At 54.8% G+C, this 16,857-nt stretch overlaps 1 protein-coding gene across 1 annotated transcript in view; it reads left to right on the top strand.

The window, feature by feature from the left end:
• The window catches only part of LOC144953851 (uncharacterized), a 23,963-nt gene extending 12,003 nt beyond the window's left edge, over positions 1 to 11,960 (top strand). Inside the window, exons 8-14 of the mRNA XM_078884506.1 lie at positions 524 to 623; positions 993 to 1,075; positions 1,308 to 1,401; positions 8,126 to 8,211; positions 8,650 to 8,866; positions 9,889 to 10,358; positions 11,322 to 11,960. Of these exons, the coding sequence (XP_078740632.1) occupies positions 524 to 623; positions 993 to 1,075; positions 1,308 to 1,401; positions 8,126 to 8,211; positions 8,650 to 8,866; positions 9,889 to 10,358; positions 11,322 to 11,960 (1,689 nt within the window). The remainder of the gene's footprint in view (positions 1 to 523; positions 624 to 992; positions 1,076 to 1,307; positions 1,402 to 8,125; positions 8,212 to 8,649; positions 8,867 to 9,888; positions 10,359 to 11,321) is intronic.
• Positions 11,961 to 16,857: the final 4,897 nt, after the last annotated feature.

Genomic DNA, 16,857 nt, shown 5'->3' with positions numbered 1-16,857 from the left:
TACAACTAAACTACAAGTCGTAGTTTACAACTGAACTACAACGTAGTTAAACTAAACTACAAGTCGTAGTTTACAACTAAACTACAAGTCGTAGTTTACAACTAAACTACAACGTAGTTAAACTAAATTACAAGTTGTAGTTTAGTTGTGTAACATCTGTCCAGCGTGGCGCCCCACGGGGTGATCTGTGTGTGTCTGTCTGTGTGTCTGTGTCTGTGTGTGTCTGTATGTGTGTGTGTGTCTGTGTGTGTATGTGTGTGTGTCTGTGTGTGTGTCTGTGTATGTGTCTGTGTGTGTGTCTGTGTGTGTCTGTGTGTGTGTCTGTGTGTCTGTGTGTGTCTGTCTGTGTGTGTGTATGTGTATGTCTGTGTGTGTATGTGTGTGTGTATGTGTCTGTGTGTGTGTCTGTGTGTGTCTGTGTGTGTGTCTCTGTGTGTGTCTGTGTGTGTGTGTGTCTGTGTGTGTCTGTGTGTGTGTGTGTCTGTGTGTGTGTGTGTGTGTCTGTGTGTGTGAGAGTCGTCAGGCTGATGGGGTCATCTCGTGCCACCGCACTGAGTGTCTGGAGCGCTGCACTCACCCACTGCCCTCACCGCCTGGACAGTGCTGCCCGGAGTGCCACGCTGGTGAGCCGTGGCATCAACCCCATCACCACCATCACCACCATCACCATCACCACCATCACCACCATCATCGTTATCAACATCACCACCATCACCAACATCACCATCACCACCATCACCACCATCACCACCATCACCACCATCATCGTTATCAACATCACCACCATCACCACCATCACCACCATCACCATCACCACCATCACCACCATCACCACCATCATCGTTATCAACATCACCACCATCACCAACATCACCACCACCACCATCAATCACCACCCCCATCATCATCAATCACCACCACCATCATCATTAATTATAACATCATCAGGAGCAGAAATTGTGTCCACACTGGCGCTGTTGCTCGTGGCGCAGGTTGCCTCTACAACGAGGAGGCGTACCACTCCACGCAACACTTCTCCTCGCCTTCCGACCCCTGCAGCGTCTGCGTCTGTCTGGTGACCCTCCATCAGCATCAGCAACATCAGCATCAGCAACATCATCATGAGTAGATTTGTATCTGTACGTGTCTGCGTGTAGGGGGAGACAAAGGCGGACGGGTGAGCGAGGTGCTGGCCCCCCCACCCCCTCGTGTGCCGTGCCGGCCTTCATAGGTGCTCGCTCACAGCACTTGCCCCTACAGCCTGTGAAGGCTACCCGGGGGACCTTTGTCTGTGTGTGTGTGAGCAGGCCGGCTCCGTGCTGTGCTCAGCGCGCCACTGCCCCCCGCCCGCCTGCCGCTTCCCCTTCCACGCCGAGGGGGAGTGCTGCCCCTCGTGCTCCGGTGAAGCACTCACCACTCGCTCACTCACCACTCACTCACCACTCGCTCACTCACCCACACACTCACTCACCACTCGCTCACTCACTCACCCATTCACTCACTCACCACTCGCTCACTCACCACTCGCTCACTCACCCACACACTCACTCACCACTCGCTCACTCACCACTCGCTCACTCACCACTCGCTCACTCACTCACCACTCGCTCACTCACCCACACACTCACTCACCACTCGCTCACTCACCACTCGCTCACTCACCCACACACTCACTCACCACTCGCTCACTCACCACTCACTCACTCACTCACCACTCGCTCACTCACCCACACACTCACTCACCCACACACTCACTCACCACTCGCTCACTCACTCACCCATTCACTCACTCACCACTCACCACTCGCTCACTCACCACTCGCTCACTCACTCACCACTCGCTCACTCACCCACACACTCACTCACTCACCACTCGCTCACTCACCACTCGCTCACTCACCCACACACTCACTCACCACTCGCTCACTCACCACTCACTCACTCACTCACCACTCGCTCACTCACCCACACACTCACTCACCCACACACTCACTCACCACTCGCTCACTCACTCACCCATTCACTCACTCACCACTCACCACTCGCTCACTCACCACTCGCTCACTCACTCACCACTCGCTCACTCACCCACACACTCACTCACTCACCACTCGCTCACTCACCACTCGCTCACTCACTCACCCATTCACTCACTCACCACTCACCACTCGCTCACTCACCACTCGCTCACTCACCACTCGCTCACTCACTCACCCATTCACTCACTCACCACTCACCACTCGCTCACTCACCACTCGCTCACTCACCACTTGCTCACTCACCACTCGCTCACTCACTCTCCACTCACTCACTCACCCACACACTCACTCACCACTCGCTCACTCACCACTCGCTCACTCACCCACACACTCACTCACCACTCGCTCACTCACCACTCGCTCACTCACCCACACACTCACTCACCACTCACTCACTCACCACTCGCTCACTCACCACTCACTCACCACTCACTCACTCACCACTCGCTCACTCACCACTCACTCACTCACTCACCACTCGCTCACTCACCCACACACTCACTCACTCACCACTCGCTCACTCACCACTTGCTCACTCACCACTCGCTCACTCACTCACCACTCACTCACTCACCCACACACTCACTCACCACTCGCTCACTCACCACTCGCTCACTCACCACTCGCTCACTCACCCACACACTCACTCACCACTCGCTCACTCACCCACACACTCACTCACCACTCGCTCACTCACCACTCGCTCACTCACCACTCGCTCACTCACCCACACACTCACTCACCACTCGCTCACTCACCCACACACTCACTCACCACTTGCTCACTCACCACTCGCTCACTCACCACTCGCTCACTCACCCACACACTCACTCACCACTCGCTCACTCACCACTCACTCACTCACCCACACACTCACTCACCACTCACTCACTCACCACTCGCTCACTCACCCACACACTCACTCACCACTCGCTCACTCACCACTCACTCACTCACTCACCCATTCACTCACCCACACACTCACCACTCGCTCACTCACCACTCACTCACTCACTCACCACTCGCTCACTCACCCACACACTCACTCACTCACCACTCGCTCACTCACCACTTGCTCACTCACCACTCGCTCACTCACTCACCACTCACTCACTCACCCACACACTCACTCACCACTCGCTCACTCACCACTCGCTCACTCACCCACACACTCACTCACCACTCGCTCACTCACCACTCACTCACTCACCACTCGCTCACTCACCACTCGCTCACTCACCCACACACTCACTCACCACTCGCTCACTCACCCACACACTCACTCACCACTCGCTCACTCACCACTCGCTCACTCACCCACACACTCACTCACCACTCGCTCACTCACCACTCGCTCACTCACTCACCCATTCACTCACTCACCACTCACCACTCGCTCACTCACCACTCGCTCACTCACCACTTGCTCACTCACCACTCGCTCACTCACTCACCACTCACTCACTCACCCACACACTCACTCACCACTCGCTCACTCACCACTCGCTCACTCACCCACACACTCACTCACCACTCGCTCACTCACCACTCGCTCACTCACCCACACACTCACTCACCACTCACTCACTCACCACTCGCTCACTCACTCACCCACACACTCACTCACCACTCGCTCACTCACCACTCGCTCACTCACCACTCGCTCACTCACCACTCGCTCACCCATTCACTCACTCACTCACTCACCACTCGCTCACTCAACACTCACTCACCCATTCACTCCCTCACTCACTCACCCACACACTCACTCACCACTCACTCACTCACCACTCGCTCACTCACCCACCCATTCACTCACTCACCCACCCACTCACTCACCACTCGCTCACTCACCACTCGCTCACCCATTCACTCACTCACTCACTCACCCACACACTCACTCACCACTCACTCACTCACCACTCGCTCACTCACCACTCACTCACTCACCACTCGCTCACTCACCACTCGCTCACTCACCACTCGCTCACCCATTCACTCACTCACTCACCCACACACTCACTCACCACTCACTCACTCACTCACCACTCGCTCACCCATTCACTCACCCACACACTCACCACTCACTCACTCACCACTCGCTCACTCACCACTCGCTCACCCACACACTCACTCACCACTCACTCACTCACCACTCGCTCACTCACCACTCGCTCACCCATTCACTCACTCACTCACTCACCACTCGCTCACTCACCACTCGCTCACTCACCACTCGCTCACTCACCACTCGCTCACTCACCACTCGCTCACCCACACACTCACTCACCACTCACTCACTCACCACTCGCTCACTCACCACTCGCTCACCCATTCACTCACTCACTCACTCACCACTCGCTCACTCACCACTCGCTCACTCACCACTCGCTCACTCACCACTCGCTCACCCATTCACTCACTCACTCACCTACTCACTCACTCACCACTCGCTCACTCACCACTCACTCACTCACCACTCACTCACTCACCACTCGCTCACCCATTCACTCACTCACCCACACACTCACTCACCACTCACTCACTCACCACTCGCTCACTCACCACTCGCTCACCCATTCACTCACTCACTCACCTACTCACTCACTCACCACTCACTCACCACTCGCTCACTCACCACTCGCTCACCCATTCACTCACTCACTCACTCACTCACCTACTCACTCACTCACTCACCACTCGCTCACTCACCACTCGCTCACTCACCACTCGCTCACTCACCACTCACTCACTCACCACTCACTCACTCACCACTCGCTCACCCATTCACTCACTCACTCACTCACCCACACACTCACTCACCACTCACTCACTCACCACTCGCTCACCCATTCACTCACTCACTCACCTACTCACTCACTCACCACTCACTCACTCACCACTCGCTCACTCACCACTAGCTCACCCATTCACTCACTCACCTACTCACTCACCCACCTACTCCCTCACCCACTCACTCACCCACTCACCCACACACTCACCACTCACTCACTCACTCACTCACCCACTCACCCATTCACTCACTCACCTACTCACCACTCACTCACCCACTCACTTACTCACCTACTCACTCACACACCACCCACTTACTCTACCACTCACTCGCTCGCTCACTCACTCACCACTCACTCACCCACTCACCACTCGCTCACTCACCCACTCACTCACCACTCGCCCACTCACCCACTCACCACTCGCTCACTCACTCACTCACCACTCACTCACCTACTTACTCACACACCACCCACTTACACTACCACTCACTCACCCACTCACTCACACACCCATTCACTCACTCGCTCGCTCACTCACTCACTCACCACTCGCCCACTCACTCACCCACACACTCACCCACTCACTTACTCACCTACTCGCTCACCCACTCACTCACCCACACACTCACCCACACACTCACTCACCACTCACTCACTCACCCACTCACTCACCCACTCACTCACCTACTCACCCACTCACCCACTCACTCACTCACTCACCCACACACTCACCCACACACTCACTCACCACTCACTCACTCACCCACTCACCCACACACTCACTCACCACTCACTCACCCACTCACTTACCTACTCACTCACCACTCGCTCACTCACCCACTCACTCACCCACTCACTCACTCCCCCACTCACTCACTCACCCACTCACCCACACACTCACTCACCCACTCACTTACTCACTCACCCACTCACTCACTCACCTACTCACTCACCCACTCACTCACCCACTCACCCACATACACACTCACTCACCTACTCACTCACCCACTCACTCACCCACTCACTCACCCACTCACCCACACACTCACTCACCACTCACTCACCCACTCACTCACCCACTCACCCACACACTCACTCACCCACTCACCACTCGCTCACCCACTCACTCACCCACTCACTCACCCACTCACTCACCCACTCACCACTCGCTCACCCATCACTCACCCACTCACCCACTCACCCACTCACTTACTCTACCACTCACTCACCCACTCACTCACTCACTCACCTACTCACTCGCCCACTCACCCACTCACCCACTCACTCACCACTCGCTCACTCACCACTCGCTCACCCATTCACTCACTCACCTACTCACTCACTCACTCCCCCACTCACCCACCCACTCACTCACCCACCCACACACTCACTCACTCACTCACCCACACACTCACTGACCCACTCACTCACTCACCCACACACTCACTCACCTACTCACTCACTCACCCACTCACTCACTCACTCACCCACACACTCACTTACCTACTCACTCACTCACTCGCCCACTCACTCGCCCACTCACCCACACACTCACTCACCCACTCACCCACACACTCACTCACCCACTCACTCACCCACTCACTCACCCACTCACCCACACACTCACCACTCACTCACTCACCCACTCACCCACTCACCCACTCACTCACTCACTCACTCACTCACCCACTCACTCACCCACTCACTCACTCACTCACTCACTCACCCACACACTCACTCACTCACCTACTCACTCGCCCACTCACCACTCACTCACCCACTCACCACTCACTCACCCACTCACCCACACACTCACTCACTCACCTACTCACTCGCCCACTCACCACTCACTCACCCACTCACCCACACACTCACTCACTCACCCACTCACTCACCCACTCACTCACTCACTCACCCACACACTCACTCACTCACCTACTCACTCGCCCACTCACCACTCACTCACCCACTCACCACTCACTCACCCACTCACCCACACACTCACTCACCCACTCACCCACACACTCACTCACCACTCACTCACCCACTCACTTACTCACCTACTCACTCGCACACCACCCACTTACTCTACCACTCACTCACTCACTCACTCACCCACACACTCACTCACCCACTCACTCACCCACTCACTCACTCACTCACTCACTCACCCACTCACCCACTCACTCACCCACTCACCCACACACTCACTCTCCACTCACTCATTCACTCACCCACTCACTCACCCACTCACTCTCCCACTCACCCACACACTCACTCACCCACTCACTTACTCACTCACCTACTCACTCACACACCACCCACTTACTCTACCACTCACTCACTCACCCACACACTCACTCACCACTCACTCACTCACCCACACACTCACTCACCTACTCACTCACCCACTCACTTACTCTACCACTCACTCACTCACCCACTCACTCACTCACCTACTCACTTACTCTACCACTCACTCACTCACTCACTCACCTACTCACTCACCCACTCACTTACTCTACCACTCACTCACTCACTCACTCACCCACACACTCACTCACCTACTCACTCACCCACTCACTCACTCACCTACTCACTTACTCTACCACTCACTCACTCACCACTCACTCACTCACCCACTCACTCACTCACTCACTCACCTACTCACTCACCCACCTACTCACTCACTCACCCACTCACCCACTCACTCACCCACTCACCCACACACTCACTCTCCACTCACTCATTCACTCACCCACTCACTCACCCACTCACTCACCCACTCACCCACACACTCACTCACCCACTCACTTACTCACTCACCTACTCACTCACACACCACCCACTTACTCTACCACTCACTCACTCGCTCGCTCACTCACTCACCCACCACTCACTCACCCACTCACCACTCGCTCACTCACCCACTCACTCACCACTCGCCCACTCACCCACTCACCACTCGCTCACTCACTCACCACTCACTCACCTACTCACTCACACACCACCCACTTACTCTACCACTCACTCACCCACTCACTCACTCACACGCCCGCTCACTCACTCGCTCGCTCACTCACTCACCACTCGCCCACTCGCTCACTCACAGACTTACTCACCCACTCACTCACCCACTCACTCTACCACTCACCCACCTGCTTACCCACCCACTTGTACGGTTGTGTGGCAGTTGCGATGATTGTGGTAATGTTTGTTGTTGTGGTCTTGGTTGTTGTTGTTGACTGTTCGCCCGTGGTGTTGTTGTTGTGGTGGTGGTGTGCGAGTCAGACTGTAACTACGAGGGCAGGAAGGTGGTGAATTTACAGTCGTTCAGTCCAGACACCACGCGGCCGTGCCAGCTGTGTACATGCACGGTAACAACAACTACAACACAACAAGAACAACACAACAACACAACAACAATCACACACACAGACACTGATTGTGGGGAGTGGTGGTGCAGCGGTTAGCACGCCGCAGCGCCGCGAACGCGGTAGAGACCCGAGTTAAATTCCTGCTCACGCCCGCCGCCATTGAGCGTGACGGCAGCCATTACAATTTGAACAAGTGGCACCACTCCTTGTCTCTGGCGCAGTGGGGAGAGAGACAAGGAGTGGTGGCACCTGGTCTCTGCCAGGTGGCCGGGTGAGCGGGCGTGGTGGTGCTGGCCACCCACCCCCTCGTGTGCCACAGTGCCGACCTTTGTCGGTGCTGCTACTCGCTACTAACAGCACTTGCCCCTACAGCCTGTTAAGGCTACACGGGGGAGCTTTGTGTTATCTGTGTGTGCGTGTGTTGTCTGTGCTATGCAGCTGGGCGAGGTGACGTGTTCGCCCTTCGTCTGTAACTCATCAACACCATCATCACCACCATCATCACCACCATCACCACCACCACCATCATCATCATTGCCACCATCGTCACCACCGTCGCCACCACCACCATCATCATCGTCACAGCTGTCTTCATTAATTGGCGGAGACAACGCCTGTACTGGGAGTGACGGTAAAGTCTCTGTGTCTCTGTGTGGTGAGTCTGTGGGTCTCTGTGTGGTGAGTCTGTGGGTCTCTGTGTGGTGAGTCTGTGGGTCTGTGTGGTGAGTCTGTGGGTCTCTGTGTGGTGAGTCTGTGGGTCTCTGTGAGGTGAGTCTGTGGGTCTCTGTGTGGTGAGTCTGTGGGTCTCTGTGTGATGAGTCTATGGGTCTCTGTGTGGTGAGTCTGTGGGTCTCTGTGTGGTGAGTCTGTGGGTCTCTGTGTGGTGAGTCTGTGGGTCCCTGTGTGATGAGTCTGTGGGTCTGTGTGGTGAGTTTGTGGGTCTCTGTGTGGTGAGTCTGTGGGTCTCTGTGTGGTGAGTTTGTGGGTCTGTGTGATGAGTCTGTGGGTCTCTGTGTGGTGAGTCTGTGGGTCTCTGTGTGATGAGTCTGTGGGTCTGTGTGATCAGTCTGTGGGTCTCTGTGTGGTGAGTCTGTGGGTCTGTGTGATGAGTCTGTGGGTCTGTGTGATGAGTCTGTGGGTCTCTGTGTGGTGAGTTTGTGGGTCTCTGTGTGGTGAGTCTGTGGGTCTCTGTGTGATGAGTCTGTGGGTCTGTGTGATGAGTCTGTGGGTCTCTGTGTGGTGAGTCTGTGGGTCTCTGTGTGGTGAGTCTGTGGGTCTGTGTGATGAGCTTGTGGGTCTCTGTGTGGTGAGTTTGTGGGGAGTGGTAGTATAGTGGTTAGCACGCTGCGCTATGAACTTGGTGACTCGAGTTCGATTCCCGTTCACGCCCAACACAAGTGAAGATTAATTTAACCGGTCCTAGGATTTCCCTTTGTCGACTTAGCCTCAAATAATTATCTGGTGTGATGTGAAAATCATCGCCACTGGGGAGACAAAGGCGGCCGGGCGTGGTGCTGGCCACCCACCCCTCGTGTGCCACAATGCTGGACTTCATAGGTGCTAACGGCACTTGCCCCCTGCAGCTTGTCAAGGATATATGGGGCATCTTTCTCTTTGATGCATCTATGAGTCATCATTGTTAACATCGTTTTCATTATCATCATCATGCTCTTGCAGGCCCTAAAGTCGAAGGAGTGGAAGATCTTCGGAGGTCATCTCAAGATCTCCCGAACTCCACTCCAATCCCTCATGCTGCATCTCACTCCATCTCCTCCTCTGCCACCTCTTTGTTTGCTGGCAAACTGGGGTCTTCTTCACTTGAACATTGGCCCTCTGACCTGGAGGGAGGAGGTGGAAGAGGCGGTGGTGAAGGACGAGAGGGAGGAGGAGGTGCAGGAGGAGGTGGTGGAGGAGGTGGTGGAGGAGGAGAGGCAGGTCGAGGAGGAGAGGTAGGGAGAGAGGAAGGGGGAGGTAGAGGAGAGGTAGGAGGTGGAGGAGGTGGTGGTGGAGGAGATGGTGGAGGAGAGGTAGGGAGAGAGGAAGGGGGAGGTAGAGGAGAGGTAGGAGGTGGTGAAGGAAGAGGAGGTGGTGAAGGAAGAGAGGGAGGAGGAGGTGGAGGAGGTGGTGGAGGAGATGGTGGAGGAGAGGTAGGGAGAGAGGAAGGGGGAGATGGAGGAGAGGTAGGAGGTGGAGGAGGTGGTGGAGGAGGTGGTGGTGGTGGAGGAGGTGGTGGAGGAGGAGGTGGTGGAGGAGAGGTAGGGAGAGAGGAAGGGGGAGGAGGAGGTGGTGGTGGTGGAGGAGGAGGTGGTGGTGGTGGAGGAGGTGGTGGTGGAGGTGGAGGAGGTGGTGGAGCAGGAGGAGGTGGTGGTGGAGGAGGTGGTGGAGGAGGTGGTGGAGGTGGAGCAGGTGGAGGTGGTGGAGGAGCCGGAGGAGAGCCGGTTCTTCCCACGGCTGGCCAGAACCAAAATCTACTCCAGCAGCCATTATCATCATCATCGTCGCCATCATCTCCATTGAGGCCATCATCTCCATCGTCGCCATCGTCGCCATCGTCACCATCGTCACCATCGTCACCATCATCGCCATTGTCACAGTGGCCGCCGGACCGCCGCTCAGTCACACGCCGGATCATGATGAAGATCAAGATGATGATGATAGCACGGGGAGCAGAGGGCACCAGCCAGGAGAGAGACCGGGTGGCCGGAGACCACGTGGCCCGCTTACCAGACAACAACAACAACAACAGATTCAACAACAACAGAGACAACAACAGCAGAGGTGACGATAACAACAACAACAGCAGTGACAGAAGAAACAACAAGAATGGCAGTAGCAACAATGATGGTGACAACAATAACAACAAGAGTGACATCCACAACAGCAACAGCAGAGACACCAGCAGAAGCATCAGCAGCGGTGAGAATGGAGGCAATGATGAAGTAGGCATGAGGAGGAGCATGGGGGTGAGGATACTGACAGAAGATGCGGAGATGGTGAAGGAAGATTGGAAGGAGGAGGAGGTGGGGAAGATCGAGGAGGGGAGAAGAGAAACGGAGGGTGGATCGCGAGCTGATGGAAGTCAGGGGGTGGATACGAAGATTCGAGGACAGCGGCAGGGAGCGGTGGAGGAGGAGGTAGCTGAGCTGGTGGAAGTGGCAGCAGAGAGGTCTCCACAGAAAGCTGCGAACCGCGACGAGGTTCTTGAAGAAGAAGCGACGAAGAGCGACACGGCGGGTGGAGGCGAGCGGGTGGAAGGTGTTGGCGGCGAGGAGGAGGCAGAGGAGGAGGTCGCGGGCGTACGGAGGAATCGGAATAACGGCGATGGCCGGAGGAGTGGGGTTCAGGAGAGGAGAGGGGAGAGAGGCGGGGTTGGTGGGGGAGTGAAGAAAAAGAAAAGAGGTGAGGATGAAGAGGGGAGGCAGCGGGGCAGGAGGCCGCAGAAGAACGAGCGGGAGGAAGGCCCGAGCGAGGAGGTGGTGGAGGAGGTGGTGGAGGAGGAGGTCAGGAAGGAGAAGCTTGAGATTAGGAAGAGCGAGGAGATGGACGGAATGAGGAAGAAAGAGGTGGAGGAGGTGGAGGAGGGGGGGGAGGGAGGCGCCGGCAGGAGGAGGGCTTCTCGGCCCTCCCCGCGCGACGTGGCCCTGGCCAGGATCTTCGGCCGCGCTCTGCCCAAGTTCCTGGAGACGCTCGCCGTGCTGAGACGGGGGACGCCGCGGGATCGGGATCGGGATCGGGATCGGGATCGTTAGGACCGGGACCGCATCCCAGATCATGATGAGGACCAGCGATACCGCCGAGAACACGAGAATCAGACAGATGAGACTCGGGACTGGAGGATCTAGCTAGGGACCAGGGCATTAGACTGAAGACCTTCAAGGACTATGGACGGTTCAACGTCAGATGAGTCTGAGGTCTGCAGGGAACAGGCGCAGTGCCCGCTAGCACGAGAGGGATCGACCCTTATGAACCACTAGCACCAGAGAAGAACAGAAGAATCAGAGAGATCACAGCACCAGCATCTGTATTTATCCTGGAGGAGAGTAAGACTTGCATTATGCTGGAGGAGAGTAAGAATGTTAATTGTCCTGGAGGAGGGTATCCTGGAGGAGAGTAAGAATGTTAATTGTCCTGGAGGAGGGTATCCTGGAGGAGAGTAAGAATGTTAATTGTCCTGGAGGAGAGTAAGAATGTTTAATTGTCCTGGAGGAGGGTATCCTGGAGGAGAGTAAGAATGTTAATTGTCCTGGTGGAGAGTAAGAATGTTAATTGTCCTGGAGGAGGGTATCCTGGAGGAGAGTAAGAATGTTAATTGTCCTGGAGGAGAGTAAGAATGTTTAATTGTCCTGGAGGAGAGTAAGAATGTTTAATTGTCCTGGTGGAGGGTATCCTGGAGGAGAGTAAGAATGTTTAATTGTCCTGGAGGAGAGTAAGAATGTTAATTGTCCTGGTGGAGGGTATCCTGGAGGAGAGTAAGAATGTTTAATTGTCCTGGAGGAGGGTATCCTGGAGGAGAGTAAGAATGTTAATTGTCCTGGAGGAGAGTAAGAATGTTTAATTGTCCTGGAGGAGAGTAAGAATGTTTAATTATCCTGGAGGAGAGTAAGAATGTTTAATTATCCTGGAGGAGGGTATCCTGGAGGAGAGTAAGAATGTTTAATTGTCCTGGAGGAGGGTATCCTGGAGGAGAGTAAGAATGTTTAATTGTCCTGGAGGAGAGTAAGAATGTTTAATTGTCCTGGAGGAGAGTAAGAATGTTTAATTATCCTGGAGGAGGGTATCCTGGAGGAGAGTAAGAATGTTAATTGTCCTGGAGGAGAGTAAGAATCTTTAATTATCCTGGAGGAGGGTATCCTGGAGGAGAGTAAGAATGTTTAATTGTCCTGGTGGAGAGTAAGAATGTTTAATTGTCCTGGTGGAGAGTACCACTCTTTTATTATCCTGGAGAATGAATCTCGTGGCGCTATGAAGTTCATTTTTATCGATGTCCAGTAAGAGAGTTAGTTGAGATTCGCAAGTTACATCAATAATAAACAATGCAAGTCAGGATTAACGAGTAAGACAGAAAACAGTTAAGAAAGTCACAAATAAATCAATATAAAGAATGGAAGTACAAATTGCACTGGTACAATTCAAATGCAAGCTTGGGCAAAGCAGCAAAAGACGCTCAGGACTAAACTAGCCCTAGCAACAGCTAGGAACGAGGGGATGAGACTGAATACCTTTAGGACTGCAGAGGATTGACTCCACCAATACTCCAGCAAGTATTTAGCAGCAGGGGGATCCTCGGGGGGAGATCATGTGGAGGACTTTGAGTCGGGCTCCCGAGCGGATAATGCTGATGGTACTCAGGTCATCTTGTAGGGACCAGAACCAGGCTGTCGTTAGTAGTAGGACAGCCATCAGGTGCTACGAGTGGGAGTTAGAATCGTCGGGACAGATGGTAGCATGTGTGGTGAACTTATTGTGTGCACCGCACGTAGCCAACGACACTATTCGGAGGTGCAGGGGTTGGACAACTACACAACAACCACAACAAGCAGCAGTTCTAAATAAATTAGTTCTCAATGTAGACATGGGACCACCAATAGGACCAGAGGGGGAGGAGATTTTAGGAGTGAGGTCAACTGGGCAAGCAAGGGGGGGGGGGTTCGCGACCAGTGGGCACCCGGTGGCTAGGAGATGTTGACTACCTCGCCTGGTCTGCAGGTAGTCGTGGGTTCGATCCCGACCCTGACTATGGCTGCTGCTGCTGCTGCCGCTGTCTGTGTGGAGTCTGCGTCTTTCTCTCTCCCCGTGGTGGTCGCTGCGTGGATTTGTTTCCGGGTCTTGCGGGTTTTGCCTCCATTTAGAATCGACGGACGCGACGTGTTTGACATGTCCACGTGATAATCGACTTCGCTGAGTCGTCATTGGTGATGGCCAGGCCGCTTCCTAGTGGCGCCTCCTTAGCTGGCAAAAGACAAAATAGTCGAGTCGTTTAGAGTTGTGATCGAAGCACCAATGTGGGGTGGCCACACGTTGGTCGTTCTTCCCCCGCACCTCCGATGAGTTTGGTCGGCTACGAACGCTACGAAAGAAGCTCAGCGTACGTACACACGCAGACACCTCGTACACGCGCAGACACGGCGTCCACACGTCCCTAGGGGTTGCCACCTGTCCTGGTTTTCCCGGTAGATCTCTCTTCCCCCCCCCCTCCCGCTCTACACTTTGGCTTCGGGTTATCCAACCCTAGCCGGGATGCTCTACTGAAATTGGCATCGATCTCCACCCTCCCGGTGGTGACTCTTGAAAGCTATCCGGTTCGAGATTTCAACAATATTTAGAATCGATAGATTAATATAATGGTGCATATAATTCGTACGGAAGTTGTCCGATTGAAGTTTCTCTTTCCCCTGGCAGCGATAATGACGCAATAGGCGACATAAAATTCCTGAATACGACCATAACCGATGCGGTGATATCTAAACGGTAGTTAGCTATGTATATTTTCAACCCTAACCCTCACAAAATAAAACGATGGCTCGATATTGGCGAGCGTGTTGAACGGTTGCAAAAAGAAAAACGAAAATAATCTCTCGCAGTAACTTCAACATATTGGCAGCCTGACTTCTGCCATTGTCAGATACTCGTCACTATTGCGTCCCCAGTTGTACGTTTGTGCAACTCGGTAAGTAGCCCGCCGTGCTAATCAGAGGTGCGGGGGGAAGCACAATGGAGGGTCAGAGGTGGCAACTCCTGGCTACACGGTCTGGACCCCAAGGGGACCCCTCACGGAGATCCCGAGGAGCTACTAGACCGGGTGGGTGACGAGAAGTCTCCGGACCGGCACGCAAAAGGTGGCTGGGAGGCCAACATTGGCTGGGACAGAACTCAGGAGCGTGGGATCGATACTCAGGACCCCTGATTTTGGGGACCCGCAAGGGACCACATCTCAGGACTCAATAGCCCAGCGGCAACCCAGAGGGAGGCCGGCACGTGGCTCACGGGGGAAGTGACGTCACAGAAGCAGTCAGGTGCAGGAAGCGATGGCGTGGCTGGAATGCAAGTGTGAGCGATGCGTTGAGTTAGCGGCTACGGGAAGTGATGTCATCATCATCGCGTAGGGGAGGTACAGGAAGTGATGTCATCGCATAGGGGAGGTACAGGAAGTGATGTCATCGCATAGGGGAGGTGCAGCAAGTTGTTACATCAACGACAAAGCGACGCGGTGCAGGGTACGAGAAGAGTGACGCAGATAAACGTTCAAAGAGTCGATGCCGGGAGGAGCAGGGGTTGGTGGTCGGTACGTGGACCGCCATCCCATGGGGCGGACCGCAACTGACGGCTGACGCTGGCTACCAGCACTCAAGCACTCGAGTGGACTACAAGATCCTGCTGCTGAATCAACAAGGCACCGGGTGGATTAGCCCCGCAATAGCTGCTGGAACAGATCCGTTTTCACTCTCCTCCAACGATGCCCCGAGAGATTTTCGGATCACCTTTTTTTGAGCAATTCCCGAGGTCATGGCTCCGTCCCTGGGGTGATGCCGCTGTTCCAGACCGTGGGACAGCGCTTCGTGTCGTTGGTAACCAAACCATCAGAGCCGTGAGAGCAGTTTTAAGTCCCATCTTGAGAATGTAGCATGAACATGGTGCATTGAGAGTAGTTGTCTGCTCTGCATGAGCACGTGACGGCGAGGAGCCGCTTGGTTGTCGTGAGAGCCGGTGGCTTCTTAGAGAGAGCCACCTGGCTCAGTGGGCCCCTTGCCCGGTGATGTTAACATATTTCAGTTTTCTGACTGAGGACAAAGTAAAGATTCCCCGGCTGAGAAGAACTGGGACATCCTGGACATAGCCAGCCCGCCCCACCCACCTCCATGCAGTATTAACCGGGGCTGGCTACTGGGTTCTAACCACGGCGAGCGGAGAATGCTGTGGGCCGCGCCTGCCTAAGGAAGGCCCAGGACGAGTTCAGATGATGGTCTCTGGTGTTGGCCGCCCCGCTCCTCTCCCAACATCATCGTCGGTGTCGCCGGCAAACGCACAGGAATGATTCTCCACCCCCGGCTCACCACTCCCACTACACCTCCTCCCGCTACGAACCCCCCCGCCCCCCCGGCTGTCGCCGTTGTTATTGGCTACGAGTCCTGGCAGCTGTTAGTGTGGGGGAACACATCCAGGATCCGAGATATTCTTTTCAGATTTCTGAGACTCGGAGAGACCGGGTCTCGGGGCCTGGAGACTCAGGGAGAGCCGCTCGCTACTCGAGTGGTTTTCTTGCCATGAAATGCAAGTCTTGAGGAGACGTCTCAGACCTTCAAACAAAGACGCCTTCTCCAAAGTCATCGTTTTGCTAAGAGTGTTAACACCCTTACGGCGACTGTAGCTGCCGTCTGTGGTTTACGTCGTTATCGTGTTATTAATATGAATACTATAACCAGTGAAATGTTTAAACGATTAATAAACGATTGTATAAGATCACGAATGTCACGTGCGCTTACGTCTCACGGTCGCTGTGCAGACTGGCGCACAGGGACGGCTGTCGCTGGGGGTGCCCACACACAAGACAAAGACCCCCCCGTGTAGCCTTCACAGACTGATGGGGCAAGTGCTGTTAGCGAGCAGCACCTATGAAGGCCGGCAGGGAACACGAGGGGGTGGGTGGCC

This window comes from Lampetra fluviatilis, assembly GCF_964198595.1.
Source record: "Lampetra fluviatilis chromosome 48 unlocalized genomic scaffold, kcLamFluv1.1 SUPER_48_unloc_1, whole genome shotgun sequence".
In the NCBI taxonomy this organism is placed as follows: Eukaryota; Metazoa; Chordata; class Hyperoartia; order Petromyzontiformes; family Petromyzontidae; genus Lampetra; species Lampetra fluviatilis.
The sequence above is the reverse complement of the archived record's forward strand: the minus strand, read 5'-3'. Positions and strand labels throughout refer to the sequence as shown.